This window comes from Mixophyes fleayi, chromosome 2 (assembly GCF_038048845.1).
Source record: "Mixophyes fleayi isolate aMixFle1 chromosome 2, aMixFle1.hap1, whole genome shotgun sequence".
Taxonomy (NCBI): Eukaryota; Metazoa; Chordata; class Amphibia; order Anura; family Limnodynastidae; genus Mixophyes; species Mixophyes fleayi.
This window is the reverse complement of record NC_134403.1, coordinates 43,841,185-43,865,950: the sequence shown is the minus strand read 5'-3', so window position 1 is coordinate 43,865,950 and position 24,766 is coordinate 43,841,185. Positions and strand designations below refer to the sequence as shown.

The 24,766-nt window shown below is 40.5% G+C and overlaps 1 protein-coding gene across 3 annotated transcripts in view; it reads left to right on the top strand.

Annotated features, from left to right (window-relative positions):
* RNF17 (ring finger protein 17) overlaps window positions 1-24,766 on the top strand; it is a 187,592-nt gene that overhangs the window by 105,449 nt on the left and 57,377 nt on the right. For all 3 annotated transcript variants that reach the window (XM_075198887.1, XM_075198885.1, XM_075198886.1), the window contains 7 exons: window positions 2,431-2,599; window positions 4,097-4,287; window positions 7,490-7,628; window positions 10,016-10,175; window positions 11,870-11,985; window positions 21,550-21,670; window positions 22,754-22,865. In XM_075198887.1, the coding sequence (XP_075054988.1) occupies window positions 2,431-2,599; window positions 4,097-4,287; window positions 7,490-7,628; window positions 10,016-10,175; window positions 11,870-11,985; window positions 21,550-21,670; window positions 22,754-22,865 (1,008 nt within the window). The remainder of the gene's footprint in view (window positions 1-2,430; window positions 2,600-4,096; window positions 4,288-7,489; window positions 7,629-10,015; window positions 10,176-11,869; window positions 11,986-21,549; window positions 21,671-22,753; window positions 22,866-24,766) is intronic.

Genomic DNA, 24,766 nt, shown 5'->3' with positions numbered 1-24,766 from the left:
TGGTCCATTTTCAATCATCTGCTGGATAGACAGGTCATTCATTTTTCCACGGTCTCTCGTTGGTTGCTTGATGAGGGCTGATAAGTACCAATCTAACTCGCAATGACGTTGCCAGGATGGAGACAACGTGTCTCATGTTCTGGGTGGTAAACCAGGTTCAGTTGATATTCATCCCAGGGCTAGAGCATTGGGATACAAATGGGAGGCAGATTTAGCCAAATTGGCATCCCTCAGGGAGTGTCATCTCTTCACATCAGTTGGGGTCTGGCTCGGCTGGTTCGTCACTGGAGTCTGCCAGAGATAAATTTATATATATCTTATCTTTGCGTCTGCACTTCTTGTTTCCCCAATGCAGTGCAAAGTCCACAGTCCCCAGGGCAATATACAGGATGCCAGGGCAATCCATTTAACTTTTCACCTGATGTAACTCTTCCAGCCATACTCCTTCGGGTGTTACGGAAACTACAATGAGTATGGGTGGCCGCCTTCCGGTGGCTCCAGATTGGCTGCACCTGCCATGATACTCTAGCATCCTATAGATTTTTTAGGTCAAGGGTCCTCTTTGGTGTTTCTTTATTTGTCATCTGTTTTGCTGATTGTGTTGCTGAAATCGTGATCCTTCAGGCCAGGAGTTTTTTCCAACAGGCTTGTGCAGTCAGTGATTAAGTTGTATTTAACCATTTCTCACTTAAGTACTACCGTTTATTCAACGTTTATATTTGATGTGTGTGAGCAGTGTGAATTTTACAGTTTTCACACTTAGCTGTTTCGTCTTCTGGATTTGTTCACTTTTTGTGTTTTTTCTTTCTGTCAGAGCTTTGCTTAGCACAAGGCTCTCTTGTGTGTCGAAGTGGGGTCTCTTGGTTTCCCTTGAACCTGGAGATAGTTCTTTCGGCTGTCTCGATCCTCAGTGGTGCCCCGAGCCGCCACGTCTCACTGTGCTCTTCCTAACTGTGTCCTGGACGTCACTTTCCATCTGTCCAGGCCATTTTCCAGGACAATGGCTGGGGCGGTCTTTTCTGACAACACCATGTCTTGGCATCTTGGGCAGCCAGGCACATGCGCAAGATACCCAATATATTAAAAGCTTTCTGTGGCTGATTATGTGAGCCTGTGCCTCCTCTCTCCTGTTTGTATCACCTATGTATTTAAGGCAGGGAGGGTTAGCCTTTATGTTGGTTATAGCATTCATTTCCTCTGTCTGCTGACTTGCTGCTGTTTTGTCTTCTGATTCTGATTGTCTTTCTGTTGCTGTCCTTTTGGCTTGACCTGGACCTAATTGTTTGATCATTACCCTGACCTCTTGCTAAGTTTCTTGGGCTGCCTTGCTCGCTGCCAGCCCTGACACTTTTGTTTGTTTCTGATTACACTTTCCGCTACGGACCCTAGATCTCAGCTTGTTCCTGACTTCCGCTACCTTCTGTCACTGCACACCTATCTGTGCTGCGGTATTACTCGTAAGCCTACACTACGCTAGAGTTAAGACCTTGGGGCATTTGTGTACCTGTGAGTACAACTAGCTCTACAGGAAACTGGCGTATATGCACTCTAATGTTGTTGGATACTATTCACTGTTCGTTTGGCTTACATTGAGGGAATAGGCTTGTGCCGGTTTGATTGAATTGTCATTTACCCAGGGCAGTTCCTGGGATGAGCGTCTGGTTATTTCGGCTGTACAGTTGTACCAAACCACCTTGTGGTAATCTGTCCACGACTTTTCCAGATTTTGTCGGTAGCAAATTTTTGCATCCAAGGATGCAAGATTTTGTCGCCTTGTGTGTAGTTGTTTTAGAGCAATGCCACCCTTAGGAGCAACTTTGGAATGTCCCCATTTTTGCAGTCTCTCCCAATGGCAGGAAAGAGAAGAGAAGAATTTTTACTCATCGTAAAATTAATTTTTCTGAGGCCATTGGGGAACAATGCGTTCCCTCCTCTTGCTCTGACTGTTGGTTGTTTATGCTCTAGATCTTCTGTTGTAACACCTAAATAGACACCCCCATTTGGACTTTGTTATAAAACTGAAAATAGCTCCTATGGGAGGGCCATAGAAGGGATGGATTCTATAGTGAGTAAATTGATTTTACTTTGAGTGAAAAAAACTCCTTCTATTGATTTCTTTTTTCTTTTTAAAAAATACACTTATTGCTTTTTGTGATGTAGTGTGAGTGTACAAACTTCAACGTTTTTGGGTTTTTTTTACATTTGTTCTCAGCATAAACACAATTCTAATGTTTTGTTTTGTGGTAAGCGAATGTTTTCCAGTTCAGAATTACTTTTCATGCAGTGTACAGCTAATAGGGATTTTTAAACTAACCTTTGTTGTTTAACCATAACAGTCATAACATAACTATATCTAAAAATGTAAACGTTAGGTGTGTTTTTGTTTACTGAAACAGTGAAATATATTGTTTCTTTGTTGTTGCTCTGAAGATTTGCAGTAGCACATTTCATGAATACAGACCCAATAACCATCTGTCAAACAAGAGTAAATGATTTATATAATATTTTGATAAAGCTGAGTTCTACTGAAGAAGAACACTTAAAGTTGATGCCTCCTTTTGCAATTCATTGCTCACTGGATATTGTTCCTCAAAGTTCGGTAAGTGAAGTCTTTTTTTGAAAAAATATTTCTTATCTTTCATAAACACTAAAGCATTGATAGGCAACCTAAGGCATGTCAGCGGCCGCGTGAATGTCCCTCTAACCTTGAAAAGGGGAACTCGTTACCTTCAAATTCAGTAAGAAATTATTAATACAGTTCAAGAAAAAGAAATATCTGTAATAACATATCCAATGGCATTTTAAACAAGTGTTACAAGTCATGACAAATCTGACAATAAAGCAGATAGGAGCTGGGGGGTTGCATGTGCTGAAAGGCATTAATATATATATGTGTGTGTGTGTGTGTGTGTATATGTGCATACTAGTTGAAGCACCAGGCGTTGCCCTGGTTTAAATCTTCAAGTTATTAAGTTATCAGTGAGTTGGATGTAAATGTCAACCTTTCAAAATAATTAGCAGCTTTTCCAACACACCCATTAGGTGGCTGCCCAGTGTCTATTTTGTTTTTATATTAAATTCCATCTAGTGGAAGACCCAGAACAGTCTCCCCGGGTCAAAGTTCTGTTCAGTGAACACCAACAGGAGATCCAGCCAGGACCTCAGCCCCTTAGTATGTTTTCTAGGATCCAATGTTACCAGTCTTTGAATTTTTGTCCAAATCCATCCAGTGGAAGTCTCAGAACAGGCTCCCTGGGTCAAAGTTCTACCCAGCATACACCAATGAGAGGTCCGACTGGCACCTTAACCTCCCCTAAAACCTGGTGGGGATCCAACTGGACCGCTTCGCGTTAGTTTCATCCCAATTGGTGCAGGGGTGTCCGAACAATGATTTTTATCTATGAGGAGGGCGTGTGTGTGTGTGTGTGTATATATATATTTGGTATCCTTACTGCATGTTGCTCTCAAAATTGAAATGCAGTCTGAGATGCATATTCTAAATCCCAATGAACAATCCGCATAGAATTAACCTCCCAATTTTGCTATATGTTCAGAAATAAACCTACTAACCTTTTTGTTCAATTAACAAATGTTTGATTGCCACAATGTCAAGGGCATTGAATAAGTTCCCCCAAACAATGCAAGTAATCCCTTCCTCATTACAAGGAATTGCATATGTAATGTTTTCAGCCTCTGTCAGGACCCCAACTTAGTCTGGTTACCCATGGTGGTCAGATATGCAGTATATATTGGGAGCTACATATTAAGAGTGAACCAGAATGATGACTTAGTGACACTTGAGATTCCACCTATAAAAGAGTACCACTGGTCTAGATGGTCGTGTATTTTAATGACTATACTTTTGAGGATCTTACAGATAACAATGTTGGCACTTGTAATCCCTTCTATGTAAGGATTTTCAAGTGTTTGTTAAAAATTCGCTCCTCTCTACTGTACTCTTTCAGTTTATTGAAAATCATTGAGAGAACTGCTATTTTGTGTGGAAGATTAGTCACACAATCTTATTGTTGGAGCTTATTTTTGTATTTAAATATAAGTGTTGTGTTTTGTTTAATCAGTAGTGCTGTTTTTCTAGGATGGACTCTGGGCAAGAGAAATAAAAGATCACATTTTAAAAGTAGTAAACAATAAGTGTGTAGTACTGAAAGTCTTCAGGGAAGAAGAGAAGACATTAATTGTTGATTTGAAGAAACCTTTTACAAATAAAATCAGCAGTGACATGCCTGTCTCCCTTCGGGATGCCCTGGTCTTCTTGGAGTTGGCAAAGTGAGTACTCTTCATATACTCATAAACCCTATTTGTTTCAGCTCCTTAAACTTAACAATCCAATTGTCCTAACTGTAGTCATTCGCGTTCAATGACAGAATCTTTTGGTTTATAAACAAAGAGGGTTGGTGTAATACTGGATTAAAAGACACAGAAGAATTGGTTAGAGAGAATGAAAAAGTTCCAAGAAAGTACAGTATTGTTTCCAAAAGTTCAAAGAGTAACTGTTATCAACCGTGTGCAATGTTTCAAGTAGATTGGTTGGCCATTCCATCTGTCTAGAGTGTTTGAGTAGTTTAGAAAACAAAGGAGAATGCCCAGTGGAGGTGGTAGGCTTGATACAACATGTTTAAGAAGATGATTATTTACCACTTCAATGAGACAGCAGTATTTTTGAGTTTGCACATTTTCCCTACTCACCTGTCCCTAGTGTATTAACAGACTGTTTTTTTTCATGAGTGCCCCATTGATACTGGTTCCTAGTAAATTGATAGATTCAGTGTTCTCCCCAGAACATTTTGACAGCCGGGTGGCGTTAAGAAGTAGCCGGGTGGGGGCGGTTGTAATATTTGTATTGCCCAAACCTGCCAGGAATAGAATAGATTATTCTATTACAATAAGACTCTGTTGGGCTTCAAGAGCCGGGTTGCAAGTAAAAACAGCCGGGTGGAGCACTCGGAAAATAGATGCTGGGGAGAAGACTGAGGTTACTCATGAATCTTGATTCAGCCCACAAAATATATTCCTTTTCTATGCATTAATGATAGGTAGAGTTTAAGGACCAGAGCATACGATCTAGAATTGTAAACAAAAGACTTAGGTTTGAAGGCCTTGTGGATCCATAGGGATTACATGTATACTATGCACGCCTGAGACAGATAAGTGAATTATTATAAATTGACTAATTAAACTAAATTTTAAGACTGTCAAAATTATTGCTGTTTGCACAGCTTCATTCATGGGTATTCTAGAATGTATGACTCTCTTAAAATGAAAAGTTGTACAAACACCTGATCAGACAGTAGATCGGTAAGTCACTAAGGATGAGCTTCTCCGTTGTCTGAGAGATGGCAGTCTCAACAGGCCGTCCCTTTACCATTTGAAATTAGACAATTCTGACTACAGACTGCAACCTCCAGAGCTTTGGGACTGTAATGCTTCACTCTCAAGAGAATTGTGCAGTGCTAAACGATCTGTTGAAGATCACCTTCTGATGCAGGTAAAATCCATTAAAACTAAGTCCAAAAAACGTTACCACAATGGAATACATCAATTGTCGGGGAAGCACAAAAAGCTCCCTTGCAATGAAGGGAACCAGCAGGATCATGCGCTGGGCAGTACTAAATGTTCTGGTGATATCCACTTAATGCATAACAGGAGTGAAAACTGGGAGGCCTATTTATCTCAGCAAGCATATTCTACACCCAAGGAGTGGTCCCTCCACCCATATATTCAAAAGATTTTGGAAGGATTGTCAGTTACATGTTAACGTAATAGCATCCGATTTAAACCTCAAGCTAAGGCACTTCTGTTCAAGGACCGGGTAACCGTAGGCATTCCTTGCCGATGCCATGATCTGTCCTGTGGAATTTTCAACTAATTTACTAGTTTCCTCCAGTGGCGTTACTTTGGCGCATTCTCAAATAGGTAAATGGTGTAGGGGTCCGTGTGCTGTTTGTAGCACCAGACTGGCCAAGATGGTTGGGGTAACTGGTCTGTCCTCATTAGATTGTCTGTCCACCACAAGTACCGTTTTACCATCAGGACTTAATATCATTATTGAAGCCATGATCCTAATGAGAACCATGCTCCGAACCGGAAAATCTGTCTCTGTGAAAAATTATCTCGGGGTCTTTAAGACTTATGTCATTTAGTGTGTGATAGAGAATTTTTCAACTACTTCTTTCTGGTTAGCTTGTTTGCTAGTGTGTTTGCAGAATGGCTTAGATAACTAGTTAATATTGAGTTACTTAAAGGCTCTGCTTCCTGCCTCTGTTTTCTTCCAGTTGAACTTATACTGGAGATGCAGATTTTTTGCAGGGTGTGGCACATGTGCAATCACCATTCAGTCCTCCACTAGTCCGTTTGGGCTGACACTAAGGGCTAGGTTTACTAAGCTGCGGGCTTGAAAAAGTGGGGATGTTGCCTATAGCAACCAATAAGATTCTAGCTGTCATTTTGTAGAAGGTACTAAATAAATGAAAGCTAGAATCTGATTGGTTGCTATAAGCAACATCCCCACTTTTTCAAACCTGCAGCTTAGTAAATCTAGCCCTAAATCTCGATGGGGCTACTTTGTGATCTCTCCAAGGTCCTGTGTCCACCATATGATTATAATAAAACAAGATTCTTATACTTGTGTTAAATCATTTATTTTATTCTGTTTGGGGACACTGTGTGCCCACCCAGTTGCACTTTAGTTCTTCTGTTAAAGATTTACCAAAGTTAAATTGGGTTTTTTAGGGATGGTGATGTTTTTCTATTTTACATTTTGTTACTTTTGTCCTGCGAGGCTTGTCTAAAAAAAAAATAACTGAGAGTGCAGCATAATGGTGTTATGGAAGAGGGAGTTCACCACTTTAGAATATTTAATTTGCCAGTGTTGTGAAGGATGTCCTATATCCTCAGAGACCAGTGTCCCCCAATGGATTCAGAAAAGAGGATTTAACGCAAGTTCAAAAATCTTGTTCACCATTTTGAACTCCAGGCTTCTCACCTATGTTTGTTCCTCTGTTTTCCTATATTTGCATTCCGTCTTTTCCCTATTTCATATTTACCTATCTGGGTGATTCATCCTGATGATCACATGTGTCTTTGACCACAACTCTGAGGCACGAGGCTTGTCTAAGTAGCAGGTTACTGTATATTGGTAAGCTTTACTACTACGGCTTGTTTTCTGTCTTTTTTCTTACTTCTCGGGTTTTCTTTTTTGTCGAGCCTTCTGACTCTAAATATGTGCTGTTTACCCCAAACAGTTGCACATAATTACACCTGACAGCTGTGATTGAAAGATCCAAGCGGGAGATAGGGGCTCACACAGAACCATGATCACCGCACCTCTGTTATGATTAAAAGCACCAGCTGATGTGACTTTTCTAAACATAATTTGGCATGAAGGTGTTTAATGCATGAACAAGTAATTGTTTTTTTCCATAATTATCTGTGTGTGTGTTGGTGCTTTTACCCCTTTTTTTCTTTTTAGGTTTCCGTCAAAAGTTTCTACTGCGCTTAATAATGTTGGTGTCACTCAATATAAAAATCCATTATTACCCAAGAAAATGACAGAAATTCTTGTCATTGTCTGTCATATGAATGATCCATCTGATTTCTACCTTCATGTGGTAAGTTTATTAGATTTAAGTAATAATCTCTGAAGAATATACCTTATTGAGAATAATGCTCTGCCCTGATGGGATTATTACTATTGGCTATTCTTTATTTATTATTATTATTATTATTATTATTAATAATACGATTAGTAAAATGTTTTTGTTTTATTTTGTATTTTATTATTATTATATTATTGTTTATTATTATTTACTTCCATTTGATAATTGATTGGTTGTGAGGTAGACACAGCTAATATTGTTTTGAGGAAGTGTCCATTTAGCTACATTTAGTTACTGTTATTGGGCAGCGCACTCTGAGCTGTCTGACTGTTCAAACTTCTGGGCATTGGAAGTAGAATAATGCCTGAAAATTAGTGGTTTGCCTTTGTGAGGAATTTGCCAATGATTTTGCATATAATAGCAACACACAGCCGTGTGTGTGTTTTCATGTTGCCTTGGAAGACTTCTCCAACATCATTTGTTCGGCTGTATATATTTCAACCTGATTGTTAACATTCAAATGTACACTATGTAATATACACTGGTTATAGCATAATAAAACTTAAAACATTTGTTCTTATTTGATAAGATTGTAACTTATGTGTGTGTTCGTTTAACCATTTTCTTTTCACTGAGTAGAGTGGTGAGAACCTGCGTTATGTAAGAAATACAAAAAACAAACAGCACTCACACTCAGTGTGTAATTGAATGAAAAATAAAAAATGTTTCTTAAGCTGGGTACATTTATGCAATCTTACTTCAGATGCGATTTCTGTAACCATTTTACCAACGACTGAAAGTCCTGATGAACGAGCGGATTCATGCGTACATACCTACATGATCTACTGTCCGATCTGAGATTTGCATCTCGCATAACCATCTGCTGAAAAGATTGTGACTCTGTAAACACACTACAGATATCTGCCGTCCCTGCAGCAATATGCAAACCTAACTTTAATAAATAGATTGCAAATGGTGTCAAGTAAAATGTAATTGTGCGTTAAGATGAATGATATAGAATCCAGAAGGTAATCCTATTGTCTCCCTCAACACCCTTCAATTTGGTAAGGGGAGAGATAGTATAATGGATACATGATCTCAGGAAGATGATATGACCTTGTAGGAAATGAGCCATATATAAAGACACATCAGAAGTTAAAGACCCTACACCAGAAATGATAGGTGTCCCTGGTGGGGGTGTGAGTGATTTGTGGATTTTAGGTAAATGGTAAAATATGGGAGTGACAGAGGTATAAGAAGTGGAATTCATCCTTGGATATATTTTTAGATCTATAGTTGGCTATATAAAGTCATTAAAGCAACATTCATTTTGTTTATACATTTACATTGTTGTGATTTTGTTTTACAAATGTTCATAAGATCAGCTCATTTTGTATTTGATTCAAAGCCTCACACCTGTTTGTACTAAGCGCTACATTGATTAGGAGGTGCAGAGGTTTCTACCCAAATTTAAACATGATCAAGAAAGAAGTCATAATCTTTAAAAAAAAAAAAAAAAAAAAAAAATGTGGCAGAAATTGTATTAGCCAAGAGCAAGATTCAATCATCTTTGCAAAGTTTTATTAACTACCTTACCAGAAGCATCCAAGTAATCTGGTGGTCACCGTGGGGTTATCTTGTCCTCTGTCTTGCGGTGTATGACTTCATCCGGCATTGATCTATGATCAGTAGCAGCTCCTTTGGAATTGAGTCGAGTATTTTCCAGCCACTGTCACGTCACGTGTGCCTGGGAGAGCCAGTATCGGAACCCACTACATTTACCAAGGAATCCATAGGGACGAAGCACCCACTATGTTGAATTGTTTTCCATGCTTAGGATTATCCATGTTACCAAAAACGAAACCCTGATTCTATTATGTCAGAATAAGTCAGTTCGTGGTTATCTTATTGCAATTTGAAGAATACTCCTGGATAATTGAATCATATTTATTGTCTTTGCTCTATTTGGTTTCGCTAACATTGAATGCAGTTTTTAGCGATTCATCATCATCATCATTTATATAGCACCAACATATTCCGTAGCGATTGCATGCTTTAGGTTTTTTTAATTAAATACTTTTTTTGAGCTGGTTCTTATGATCATGACTTGTTAAGCTTTATGCCATAGGTTTTGTTTTTTTTTAATCTTTTATTTTTGTTCATGGGACTTGGCATTGTCCTCATTTACAGCTGCTTGTACTAATAGATTTTAATAGGAGTAGCTCAGCGCCAGACTTTGTTTTGCTAGGATGGGCTTTAAGCCACATATTCACTGGCGTTTTGTTGGTGTTTAACGTTATTAAAAATACATATTAATACAATAATGTTCCAGATTCTGTAATTTTTGTATTTGAACAGTTATGCTTACCGCACGTTGATATGCATGATCTTTATTTTAGATTGGTGAATCAGAATATGTAAGGATTGTGGATAAGGTGCAAGAAGTATACAACAGTGAGGAAGCTGATGACTTGAAAATTCTGTGTCCTGTTATGGGTCAAGCCTGTGTTGCCAAGTATAATTCAGAAGATGACCAGTGGTATAGAGCAGAAGTTATTGGTAATATATTTTCACCATAATTATTCCTATTTGTTATTTTCCTTATTTTCTTTACTTTAAAGCATACTAAGCAGTCCTCAAAAATGACAACTGCTTATTTAAAGAAAATCTGATGTGTTAATAGTCAGGACAGCTGTTACTAAACTGTTGGTGGATTGTGTGTAAAGTACATGTAGTGTAATACAGAGAATTTTAGGTCTCACATGTTTACAAAATTGCATTTGCTTTTTCAGACCGATATTGAACATTTTGTTTTATAAATAAAATGTTTTTACCTCTTCTGTGCTATTTCTAGTATAATTATAATAAAGTAATGTGAGATGGGCCTTTCAAACAGCTTTGGGGTATTCTATAAATTAATCCAGTCTAGCTCATTGCGGTACTATAACTGATCATATATTAAGTTCATAGGATTTAATATTACCATAGTAAAAACATTCTCTCCAAGTTACACTTTTTTTGACTGGTAATCATGACTCATTTTTCATAGGGAGTAGCTTTCATCATTTTACGACCAATCAAACACACAAAATGTAATATTTGGATTAACTATTTTACAAATATTATCAAAATAGTGTGATTACCACTGGCTGATCATATAATTTAATGCCATTGGCTGGAAGAGACTGAAGCGAATCCCTAGTTTAAAGTGGTGGTTCTATGTGAATGTCACATTGTCAGGAGCTAGTGTACCCCAATTACAGGGCTGCCTCTTTTGTAAATTGCATTTATATTCCTGGGTATCAGAAATACTAAAAAATGTTATGCAACAGCTTTGACGCTTCTAATGTATCTATTTAGTGGCAAATGGAGAACTACAGTAAAAACAGGAAATTCTGAGATCTAATTTCAAATAAAGCAATTTTTTTAACTAATTTTCAATTATACAGATATCACATTGGTAAAATTTCACTTATTGTATGGCAAGTACTATCTCTGTATAGTACTCATTAGTATATCCAATAGTGATCGGGTCGGAGCAACAAAATAAGCAATACACCTAACAAAAGGGGTAACCGGGTTTGTCGTTCTTTCTATATTAGAACAACCGGGCAGCATTATATTAAAAATGTACATTCTATCATATTTTTATGGCTGACTCACACTAGGATTTTGTCTGAACTTTGCAAATAGTGCTGTCCGGGTTCTGACAGCAGTAATTCATACAGTGACCTAGGGATAATTTGCTCCTATGGCTACTGTGCCTTGCTAGACCAATTATGTCATGGCGATCCTTAGCAAAACACTATAATGTGCATAGGTGAAATGCGCTAGTCTAATGAGATAGCTGCTCATCACGCCCTTATCTCACTACTTGAAAAAGTCAGTCTGTATCCTAGGGTAAACGAGCAATGAAGAAGTTTCATCATATTTTTTTATTATTTATTGTAATTGCAAATGAATGAGGAAATTAATGAATCCCTATTTCTGGGGAAAGCTACATTTAATAGGGGAATTTTGTATGATGTACAATATTTTGGGTAGAAGCACAACTTTAGTCAGTCTGTCATGTGACTAATTCCAGTGGATTTAGTCATTTTTCACTTGATAATTTTAACCCTAAGCAGGTAATGTTTCTGAACCATTGAAAAATGTGTGATGTTGACCTATGATCGTTGCTATGCTTTTTTGAATTTATTTTAGATCCTTTTTTAGGACTATGGTAGATTATTCACATTTTTTCTTATCTTTAGGAATACCTAATCCTCAAGAAACTGTTATAAAGTATGTTGATTTTGGAAATGTTGTCAGAGTTAACACCACAAAATTAAGACAATTAAAGGAAGAATTCCTGGTACTTCCACAAAAGGTAAAGATGTATTTAAAACAAGTCTTTTAGTTAGGCAGTAGACTTGCTACCTGCTTTTACTATTCAATGCATTTGTACTGAGTAGGTAATTGCAGCAAGCAGCACATAAAGTATTAAAAATAAGTTGGTATACTAAAACAAGATAAATTATTATAATGCTTGTTAATAATTTATATTGTTCGTATTTGTATACATGGCTCACATGACACTCCTGAATATAATTGTTTGTTTACTGGTAAAAATTAATTATTGTAATTTATCTGCACAATTAATATTGTATAGACCAATTCTTTTAGAGGACACATTTCCCAGACATTACACTCTTATTTGTCTTGCATATATAATGTAACTGCTCAGTCTAGAATTATATACCATTATATTATTATGTATAGAGATGTCTACTGACCCCCCTTTTATGGTTTTGGTTTGGATCTGGATTAACTACGTGTTTTGGTTTTGGCAAAACCACCCTTGCGTGTTTTGCTTTTGGGTCCCTATTTTGTTTTGCTAAAATCACACAATTTTGCTCTTTTTTTTCCCCTACATTATTATAAACCTCAAGTAACACTAATTTCAAGTCATTTGCAGTCAATTTTGACCATCTCACAGGTCACAATATTATTTTCATACACTTTCGGAAACAGACTGCAGCAACCTGGCTGGATGATATGTGACAGAGCAATGGCAGAAACACATGGCAGTTTATAGCACATCTAGGATACATTGCCACACAGCAGTGGCAGAAAAGAAAAGTGGTGCAAGATGGAATTGTCCTTGGGCCCTCCCAAACACCCTTATGTAAGATATTGAAAAGGACATGTACAGTTTAACAAATCAAGCACTCAAGCGACAAGCAGTGCCACTTTTGTGACTAAAGTGCTTGGTTTGTTTGGGCCCCCACAAAACAAGCTAATAATAGCTTAGCTGCTTTAAGCCTAACAGTGCTGTCAATGAACTCTACATTATTAAACCATGATACTGCATCTTTAATTCCTTATCCTCTGTGAATACCTCCCTGTCATCCCTGAAGAACTGCCAATCGTATGTAGACACAGGGATGAATATTACAACTGGAGTGGAAATAGATCTGCTTCAGACAGACTGTGACACGGAACACGTGGGCAACATGGAATCTGTCATGTTGGAATACACTGTATTGAACAGAGATTTAAACCAATATATAGACGCAGTTGAGGAGGCCGTACTTAAGTTAAAACGTGACCCTCTGGATTTAAGAGAGCTTGTACACGAGAGATACACTGCGCTTCAGTAGAATAATACAGAGGAGGCCCTGAGGCAGGATGATACATTTTAAAGTTTAAAGAACAGCTAAGAGAAAACAAATGGGTGCGTCACTGGCCCCTGCAGACTAAGATGATGACGAGGTGATCGCAGTCACCCTGAGCACATGGCCGATACAGTGAAACTGATGAATGAATCATGAAATCAGTTATAGTTCATTTGATCGCTCCATCCGTTCCTTGGATAACTGTGGTAATTCTATAGCTAATAAATGGACAGAGTGAAGCGGGCGGTCATGTACAAGGAGCCCCTCAAAGGTGGAAAAAGGATCCCGGATATCCCCGCCATGCTGCGAGCTTTCTTTGTCTGCAACTGCATCCGCAGAAAAAGAACATTTGCTCCGCTGGGAAGTCCATGTCTCGTTTTTTCCTCCTGCCTCTTTGGAGGACCCTTGGTTGGGACAAGTGGGACAGCTCCTTCCCTTACAACTTGGTTTTACTTGAATGTTGGACAATTTGTGAGGGAGCACCATATAGGAGTACTTGTGGAAGCCAAAAAGTGTCCACAAGCTCATCAGAGCTAAAGACATTATGGAGTCTGTTCCAGGGCTCCCTGCTGCAAAAACAAAACACTTGTGGGAGAATGTGGCCTCTAAGAGGCTAACTAATAGACACAAAGACATTACATGGATGGCTATCCAGGGAGGTATGCCTCTCAGGACATTCGTGCACTCCCGGAACCTATGCCGATATGTCCTCTGCCCCTTCTGCATCACAAGAAGGGAAACAGCACAACATATTTTTTGTGACTGCCCCACTGCACATGCACTGTTGGATGCCTTGGAACATGAACTTAAGGACAGTGTGCCCAGAACATGCCTTTCATACCATTCAGTATTTTATGGATTATTTCTTGGGACCCACACCATTTGGGCAATCCAGGAGGCCTGGCGCCTTATGAACTGCTTTAAGGACGCTATTTGGCTTTGCAGGAATCGCCTCATCTTGAAAAGGGAGAAGTTGACCATCCAGAACTGTCGCAGGCTGATCCACAGCCTGCTAGGAGACTATAACACCATTGACAGTCCTGAGGAAGATTTCATTTTCTGTCTCCCTCTTCTCCTTCTACCCCTATGTTTCTGTTTATTCAATAAAACCTTGGGCTTGTGTCTCCCCCTCCAACCCATTCCCCCATTACTTTTGAAGTTTTGTTGAATGCCTTGTCTTAATTTATGCACCCTTCCCTATATTTGTGTCTGTCTCAATAAAGCTTCGGTCTTCTGTGTACTGCTGTGAATCCATTTTGATAACACAGCACAATGTGACTGCAGATGTAGACCAAGCGTGCTAGCCCTATTTTCTCTTTCATCCAGTCTGGGGGACACTGCTTACCATGGGTTGTGGAGGGAGCTTGGGGAGTTGGCACCTAACTAGTTAACGTTAGTACTGCCGACAGACCCATCCCCTCTACAATCCCCCTGCCCCCTCTTGTCCAGTTTTTTTAGGTGCCTGTGAGTTGGGCAGCGTTAATGTACTGCTAGTAATTTTTTCTTTTATTTCAGTTTCTTTATTTGAAAATTTTATTTTTTAACAGGTGGCAGTGCTGGTGTGTGTTCTGCTATAGAGAACACACACAGCAGAACAGCGGCAGGCACTCCCCTGCTCAGATGAGAGCCAGCGGCTCTCACTGACAGGGATGGACAGAATGGGTGCCTGAATTTGGAGTGACAAGCGGTCTCACCGGACCGCTGTCACTCCTGGAGCCTCCCCGATAACCGGCGCTGCCACTGCAGGCATAGAGCGCTGGTTATCGGATATCTATTATAGCGGCGGCTATCTTGGATCCGGATCAAGAAGGGGAAACAGCACTATTAAGGAGAGGAGGAAGGGGGCTATACCAGGATCCCCCCTCATGCATAGGAGGGGGCATCGGGTATCTTCCGCTGCGGAGACCTCCCCTGGAAGTCTCCTTAACTCTGCCACATTAACCCCGTTTTTTTCTCCCAGATTTGGAGCTGCAGGGACAGCATTACTGAAGAGGGGGGGAGCTAAGACATAGAGCTCACCCCCCTCCTTCCAGAGAGAGATGGTCTGTTCCAGTCTTCTGGCGCCAAGGAGAAGCCTGGGAAGAGAGAGATCAGAGCTGAGGGAGCAGACACCAGGATACTGCTGCTGGACTTCTCCCCTATTTGGCCTTTGGGCTAAGTATTGATTTATTTAAACACATATTGTGTACTGCTGTGTACAAGTGGGCTAGTAGGGGTTATTTTATAGTCTCCTACTTGCTTATGTTTTTTGTGTTTTAAAATTTTTTTTTTACAAGTACAGAGTTTATGTATAGATTGGTTGATTACTTGTAGTTCACTTCTCTCTCTCCACACATTATATCTCTCTCTCTCTCTCTCTCTACTCAGCTAAATTTAATAACAATTTTAGTCTGTGTGTTTGGTGTGCCTTCCTTTATTAAGAAATGTCAGATAAGGGAAAGGGCCCTATTGCAAAATATTTTACATGTTCTAAATGTCATGTTAAATTACCTAATGGCCAGAAGGACCCGTTGGCGCTATGCTCTGCCTGCGAAGCAGAGGTCCCATCTGCGCAAACCCAGCAGGTGTCAGCCCCACCGACTGAGGAACCGGCCTGGGTGGCCTCCCTATCACAGTCCGTTTCCTCTTTAGCTCAGATGGTTTGCCAATCCAATCTGTTGTGGTCTAGTGTTGTAACCTCGGTGGCCAATAATCCTAGTACACAGCTGGGCCTCCCTACTGCCACAGGTTCTATTGGAGCCTCTATGCCAGGGCCTTCCTCTTTACAGACGGACCAGGCCTCTGTTCCCACAGAACCGCCATGGTCCACAGCAGTTAGAAGGGGATTGGATAAGCTGACACAGTTACTTGAATCCCCTAACATCCCGCCTTCTAAAAGAAAGCGTCATATGTCGGATAACTCCCTTATGGTCCTTTCAGACTCTGAGGAGTTTTCAGAGGAAGAAGGGGAAATTAATTCTGATCCTGACCAGGTTCAACCTTTGAGTCACGAAGAAAGTTCTAAAAGCCAATTTATTAATGATTTGGTTTTAGCAGTAAGACAAGCTTTGGACCTCCCAGAACCGGAGGAGCCTATTCCTAGAGACAGAAGTCTCTTTAAGAAGGCCAAAAGAAAGGCTAGCCGTTTTCAACCTTCTGTAGAGCTTAAGGATATTGCTGAAGGAGCCTGGAAACAGCCTGATAAAAGGTTCTCTGTACCTAAAAGATTCTCCTCCCTGTATCCGTTACAAGAGGAAAATACAGCACGCTGGGAGACTATTCCAAAGGTCGATATTCCAATTGCCCGATTGGCCAAACACACCTTACTCCCAACGGGTTCAGCATCTCTGCAGGATGCCAATGATCGTAGGGTAGAATCTCAGCTGAAATCTATATTTGCAGCTGCGGGTTCTTCCTTTAGACCCACATTTGCTTCAGCTTGGGTGGCTAAAGCCATGGAAACATAGGCAGACCAGTTAGCAGAGGCCTTACAGGACTCTGACTTACTCCCCCTGGTTTTGCATTTAAAGGAGGCATCGGGGTACCTTTATGAGGCGGCCCAAAATACTGCAGCTGTTTCATCTTCTATCCAGGCTGCATCTATTTCTGCTAGAAGGACGTTATGGCTGAAATCCTGGGAAGGGGATGCGGAATCAAAAAAGTCCTTGGAAATCATTCCTTTTTCTGCTGCAGGTTTGTTCGGCCCGGAATTGGATACCCTGATCGCACAGGCAACAGGGGATAAAAACAATTCCTTGCCGGTATTCCCTAGTAGGAGCCGTAACCCTTGGGTCAGTTCCTTTCGACAGCCCTTTCGGGGGACTTCCTTACCTAGGGGTCAGTCCTTCAGAGGCAGGCATCCCAAATCTCGGGGCTCCTCTGCCAGGGGGAGATCCTCGTTTGCAGGTAGGCGTCATACTCCCAAGACCCAGGAGAAGCCTGCATCCTGACATCCACCCTGTTTCTTTGGAGGGGGTGCCTGAGGTGGGGACGTCTGTCTTTGTTTCAAGAACAATGGACAGCGTCCTCTTCAGATCCTTGGATTCGGGGCATTATATCAGAGGGGTACAGGATAGACCTATTGGACACAGCTCCACATCGTTTCTTCTTGACCCCGTTACCCCGAGATCCATCAAGACGCCAGGCAATTCAGGATTGTGTCGCCTCTCTTCTTTCTCAGAGAGTTATCAGCAGGGTCCCAAACTACCAGAAAGGACAGGGCTTCTATTCAAACCTGTTTCTGGTCAAAAAGCTGGACGGCTCCTTTCGGCCCATCTTAAACTTAAAAGGCCTCAATGTGCACTTAAGGGATTGACAAGTTTCGGATGGAATCCCTGAGGTCAGTGATAAACGGCTTAGAGAAGGATCAGTTTTTGGCGTCCATAGATATAAAGGACGCTTACCTCCACGTTCCCATTTGGATCCACCATCAATCCCTCCTGAGATTCACAGTGGGATCCTCCCACTATCAGTTTCGGGCCCTCCCATTCGGCCTCTCCACAGCGCCGAGGGTTTTTACGAAGATCATGTCAGTTATGGCAGCATGTCTTCACCTACAGGGAGTTCAGGTAGTACCTTATTTGGAACGACCTGCTCATCAAATCTTTCTCGGAGACTGGCTTAAGGCATCACTTATCCCTCTCCTTGGCAGTTCTCAAGGGCCATGGATGGCTAATAAACCTAAGGAAATCTCAGATGATCCCGTGTCAACGCATGGTTTTCCTAGGGCTCATTATGGACACCAGTCAGCAAAAGGTATTCCTGCCCGTTGAGAAGATCAGTTCTATTCAGAGTATAACAACTCAGGTCTTGACTTCTCCCAGCCCCTCAATGCACTTGTGCATGCGGTTGCTGGGAAAGATGGTAGCCTCCTTCGAGACCCTTCCATTCGGTCGAGCTCATTCCCGATGTTTTCAGTGGGATCTATTAAGCAAATGGTCGGGATCCCACCTACGCTTGGATCTCCAGAAAATATCTCTATCCCCAAGGATGATAGAATCGCTCCAGTGGTGGCTAGTCCTGGATCTTTTGAGGGTGGGCAGATCCTTCGCTCCATGCTCATGGATCATAGCCACGACGGACGCCAGCCTAAAAGGTTGGGGGGGGGGCGGTAATCCTGCACCTCCGACTCCAGGGACTTTGGTCGGTTCAGGAAGTAGCCTTATCTATCAATGTGCTGGAGCTGAAGGCTATTCTTTTAGCCCTCTGGGGGGCCCAGTCCCTCCTCCAGAACCACCCAGTCAGAGTCCAGTCCGACAATGCTACAGCCGTGGCATATGTCAACAGGCAGGGAGGAACCAAGAGTGTAGCTGCAATGAAGATTGCCGCTCAAATTTTGGTTTGGGCAGAACAATATGTCCCTGCCATCTCCGCAGTTTTCATTCCAGGAATAAGAAATTGGGAGGCCAACTACTTAAGTCGAAACCAGATGATGCCGGGGGAGTGGTCACTCCATCCGGAAGTTTTCCAGTCCCTGGTTCAGAGGTGGGGTTTTCCGGGCCTAGATCTCATGGCCTCCAGACACAACAGAAAGGTTCACAGGTTCTGCGCAAGGGCAAGAGACCCCTTAGCGGTGGCAGTGGACGTCATGATGATGTCATGGGAATTCAGGTTGGGATACCTATTTCCTCCGATTCCCATGCTTCCTTGGGTACTCAGACGAGTAAGACAGGGGGGTCTGCCAGTAATTCTAATAGCTCCCTCATGGCCGCGCCGAGTCTGGTACGCGGACATAATCTCTAAGGCGGAAGGACGAGGAATTCCTCTTCCATCTCGAGACGACCTGCTTCTGCAGGGTTCCTTCCGTCACCAGAATTTACCTCAGCTCAGTTTAACGGCATGGCTGCAGAAGCCAGCCTCTGGAGGGCTAGAGGTTTTTCCCCCAGAGTAGTAGACACTTTAATGCGAGCCAGAAATCCAGTTTCAGCTCGCATATATCATCGAATTTGAAGAGCTTACATCAGATGGTGCGAAAATAGGACCTGTCCCTCGTCTTCCTTTCGTCTCCCTCGCTTGTTGGCTTTCCTTCAGAATGGCCTGGAGGCAGGGCTTCGATTAGGTTCCCTTAAAGTTCAGGTATCGGCTCTTTCAGTGTTTTTTCATCTGAAACTAGCGGATTTACCAGATATCAGGACTTTCCTTCAGGGAGTCCTGCATATTCAACCTCCCTATGTTCCGCCCACAGCACCATGGGATCTTAACCTGGTGCTGGATATGCTTAAAGGACCTCCCTTTGAACCTTTAATTGGCGCAGATTTGAAGTGGTTGACCTGGAAGGTCCTCTTTCTTTTGGCTATTGCATCTGCGCGTAGGGTGTCGGAACTAGGAGATCTGTCTTGCAGGGAACCATACTTGGTTTTCCACGACGACAGAGCAGTGTTGAGAACCCTTCCTTCCTTCGTTCCTAAGGTAGTTTTGGCCTTTCACCTGAACCAGGAAATTGTAGTTCCGGTCTTTTCATCTACTTCCCATTCGGATCAGCAATCTATGGAAAAGTTAGATGTGGTTAGGGCTCTACGCATTTATGTCAAAAGAACTTCTCTGATTTGACGTACCGATTCTCTATTTGTTCTTTATGATGCCAATAAGAGAGGCTGGCCAGCCTCTAAACAGTCCATTGCAAGATGGATAACGGCAACCATTAAACAGGCTTACATAAGGGCTAACCGTCCTGTGCCGGAGAGACTAACCGCCCATTCCACCAGATCGGTAGGGGCGTCGTGGGCAGTAAGAAATCGGGCTTCTGCAGACCAGCTTTGCAGGGCAGCCACTTGGTCTTCTGTCCATACATTTACAAAATTTTACCAGTTTAATGTATTTGTATCCACTGAATTAACTGAACAAGAGGGGGCAGGGGGATTGTAGAGGGGAGAAGTCTGTCGGCAGTACTAAAGTTAACTAGTTAGGTGCCAACTCCCCAAGCTCCCTCCACAACCCATGGTAAGCAGTGTCCCCCAGACGGAATCAGAGAAACGGATTTAACGTGAGTACATAAATCCTCTTATTTCTATTTCAGCAATGACAATTAACAATGGAGCTCTCCTGATTGTCACTGGAGACTTTGAAGAACACTGCTACCCCTCCTCTTTTCTACCTATGGCAGCCCAACTGCACTAGAGACTGCCAAGAACTCTGCTACCTCTTCTGTGTACCTCTGTGAAATAGCGCTGGATCGCTGTGAAGGGCGGTACTTATAGGATCCGAAACTCGCAAGATCCGACAACGTAACAATGACGGTTTGCCCTGTTTTCAATTCCGAGGGCGCGCGAAAGTACCGAACCACCTCGGCTCGGTACTCGGATCTGCTAAGTTCGGGTGTGTGCGGTTTTCAGGGAACCGAGCCTGTGCATCTCTAATTATATACTTTGAAAATATCCGTGTGTTTTGCATGGTCAGCTGTGTCTGAATTCTCAGACCTCATTCAATTCAAATATGCTTGTGCTTACAATTGTGGTTCTAATGTAATATCGTCTCTCCTGCCCCCTCTACTACTTCACTCTGTTTTTCTTTTCTTCCTCTTCTTGTCCTTCTTTTACACTACCTAATGTCACTCACACTGTAAGACTTAAACTAATTATTCAGTTTAATAGGTAGAATTACTCTTTGGCTCAAAGTAACCCCAGTTATTGCAATCTTTAACTGAAAATTAATGTATATGCCAAGACCAATCAAACACATATTCTTATTGCTATATTAGGATACTTGCATTCTGCATATATAAAATGTTAATTATGTGGATATAAGTACATTGGGATGGTTTTTAAGATATGATTGAAAATGTGTATATACCCCCTTTCTGTTTTTTAATATATTAAATGTAATTATTGTTGTTGTTAAACCTATTTATATATTATATTAGAAGAAACATTTGTTGATTATTCACAAGGCAGAATTGAATATTATTTTTTCTTATTGACCGGCAAAGCTTTTTATTTGGTTTATAATGTTTTTTGTTTTACCAGTACAAAAAATGTATATGTGTTTATTGATATTTCCAGATCCTTTCTGGCAAAATTTGGGAGCTTAATTTGATCCAATCAATAATAATTGATATTTGTGGTAAGCTAGCTGTTTTTAAACTTTTTTTTAAGTACTGGATGCACCAACATTATTGGAAGTGTATAATCTCTGTCTTGCACTTATAAAAAGTATCATTTTGTACTGCAGTACACTTTCCGTGGAGATCAGTGATTTCTGATTGTATTTATTCATGATGGAAACCGAATTGAAAATGCCTGTATATGTATTTTTTACTTTTATCGTTATCTCAAATTCATATTCATCTTAACTATTGATAGGCGATTTGCTGTAGACTTGCATGTATTCAACCTATTAATGATGCACCTCGGTGGAGCTTGGAGGCATGTAACCTGTTTGAAGAATTGACGTCCTATAAACGTTTGAAGTGTACTTCAATAGGTACAGTATTTATCGCTTTGTTGGCTTGGGCTTGTTCAGTGTTTAGATATTGTCATTAACAGTTACATATTCACTAAAACTAGGACTACAAAGGTGCTGATCCAGGGATTATTTTGAATCTCACTCTTGAAGCGGATACCAAGACTTTAAAGGCTCCCTTGCGAAACTGTAAAAAATTGCGGATGCCGTTTTGTATTCAATATGCACCTATGTGTTAGCCTTTCACATTCAAGTGCACACCTACATTCCACTGCCTGGGGGGGAGGGCACTATGAGTGTCATTTCTCCTGCTTCCTGGCACCTAGAGACTCGGGGTTGCCCTCTTTTAAAAGAGGGCAGTCACTTTAATGCATTAACGGACAATGAAGCTGGAAGTGGTCCTTCCATTTAATATAAAAAAAAGCTTATCAACAGTATCTCATCCAGGTTGGTTGAGAAGCATGATTGGCTCAATTATATGAAAACAGACTTGTTTATTAGGGTATGTTCGGATGTATTTTTTTCTTGTTTATTATTTTTTAAGTGCTCAAATGCTTCAGAATATTCTTCTCGAACAAATTTCTATTCTCTTGACTGAGAGACTTTTTAAAGAAAAAAAAAATGCTAAGTTTATTTTCACAAAATGCTGGGTACAGGAATGGTGAATGAGGACTGGAGTGAGGGTAAAAATGCTAATAGGTTATTTATAAAGAGAAAAAATATATTTATCAAGATGTTTGTACTTTTTATTTGTAGTATAAGGTTTAGTATTTTAAGTCTGTTTTATCAGTTGTTTGATATAATTCAAATGTTGCTTCAGTTATTTTCTCCATGGGATAATAAATGAAAATCTCTAAAATTATAATGGCGGATGTTCCACATGCAAGCTACATGGTCAAAATTTTTCAGTAGATTGTTTATATTCTCAGAGATTTAAATTACTGGTGTTTGCAAGGTATATGGTGCTCATGTGTCAAGCCTCCTTAATTAAAGACTGTTTGCTTGTTTTTTTTTATATTGTTTTGTTAATAACCCTAAAATACATTTTTATACAATTCAGTATGGTAATTTTTTTTTTTTTTTTTGTATTTTGTGTTTTTTTAGGTGTTCTGCTTGACAACAAACTCTCTGTTGAACTATTCCATGTTAACCCATCAACAGAGACCAGTATAAACAGCTTGCTGGTTAAGGAAAATGTTGCTTCTTTTATACCTCGGTAAGTTATTTCCTCCAAAAGCTAGAATCAAGTATTTTGTTTGCTGTTTTCCTTTTTTTTAACATGTTAGATCAAGTTACATATCGAATACAATCTCCTACAAGCAATATTTTTAATTGACCTCCTGGGAATGTGTACGTTAGTTACTACATACCCAGTGGCACCCAAGGTTTCTTTAATTTGCAAAATGTGTGTACACTTAATTCTGCATCAATGACAATTTTTTTCTATTGGAACTAAACCGTTCAGAATCCACGATTCCCCTTATTTTATTAACACAGTGTGCTACAATTTGTAAAACCTTTTTGAATTATTATAACATTGAAATCTTGCTGTGCTTGCCGGGGTTTTATATACAGCACCTTGTAGTATTCAGACTCCAACCAGTCCTCTAATTCTCTTGAATAACAAAGTCTACATTGGAATTTTGTCATCTGTAATATTTTTTTCATAGCATTTGTATTCAATTTGGTTTTGTTTGTTTTTTTTAAAAAATTTAATTTTTAATTATGTTACAAAAACCTCTGAAGATGGCCTCTATTGGTGAATCATTAAATTAACTGCTACATTTTCTGAATAAGCCAGTTAAAGGATCTTTATTCAGATTAGGAATCTGAAGAACAATTGTCATAAGGAAAATTTTAGAGCATCCCAAAGAAGTTATAAAGTAATACAAATGCATAAATTAGGGTGCAAAACAGTAGGTGTGTGGAAATGGGCATTGTTAGTTCAATAAGGTAGTGGAACTTACACCAAACCACACAGACACTGCCTAGAAAAGGTTGTCCCTTAAAAACATTCTGCTCAAACAAGGTGACTTGTGAGAGAAACCACAGAGAGCCCAACAATCACTTTGAAGGAGCTACAGAGTTCTGTAGCTGAGACTGTAATAAAAGGTGCAACAGTCAACCATATCAAGAGAGCTGCATATAACTGGTGTTAGAAAGTCACAGGAATAGCAAGATTATGTTGTATTAAAAAAATGTTATGGAGCTTGTTGCAGTATAAAGAGCAGACCGGAAAAGCTCAAGTTCTGAGGTAATTCAGGGATAGTAAATGCCACAATGAAATCCAAGATTTATGCAATAGTATGACAGTCTTTTGTTGCATTCCTGAAATAAACAATATGCCTGTAGAAATACTGGTGCATATTATACGGTGCATGGAATGAACAATGTCTCTGAAATAATACTGGTGCAGATATACACACAGTCCAGTATTCTTTGCAACACCCACAAGAGTGCAATGCATAGTTCCCCACAACAGTGCAGTGCATAGTTACCGCAGTCTGTGCTTGATGATTCTGCAGATGTGTATGATGCAATCCAGGTATAAGGAGACAAATTAATGCAGAGCCAGGAACAATTTGAACAGGGACCAGGAAACTAGCGGTATCACTGGCAAAGGTTTGTAGGTCTTAAAAAGTGCAGCTGACCAATCTACTATTCAGAGGAAGGCTCACCTGCATGCCACTTAGGAACTAATTGAAAGCAAGGATGCAGAAACAGTTCTTCAGTGGGAGATACACCTGCACAGCATGTCAGGCTTAATTAAAAGTAAAGATGCAGGGAACAACCTGCTGATCCCTAACAACTGGTCTGCATGGCAGGGTGGCACAAATGGAATCTGAGAAACAGATTTATTGTAATTATAAAAATCTTTTTTTCTCTTTCATCCAATCTGAGGGACATTGCTACCATGGCAACGTTTTAAATCAGCTCCCCAAGGGACGGTAAGCTCTTACAAAACTAGCATCAGAAGACACAAAAGCATGAAACCGGATAAAAGGTGTGGACAGAGGATCAAGTGGCCGCCTGGCAGAGCTAAATCGCAGAATCCCATTGCGCGCTGCCCAAGAGGCCCCGACAGAACGAATGGAACGCGTAGCATCATGACTAGGC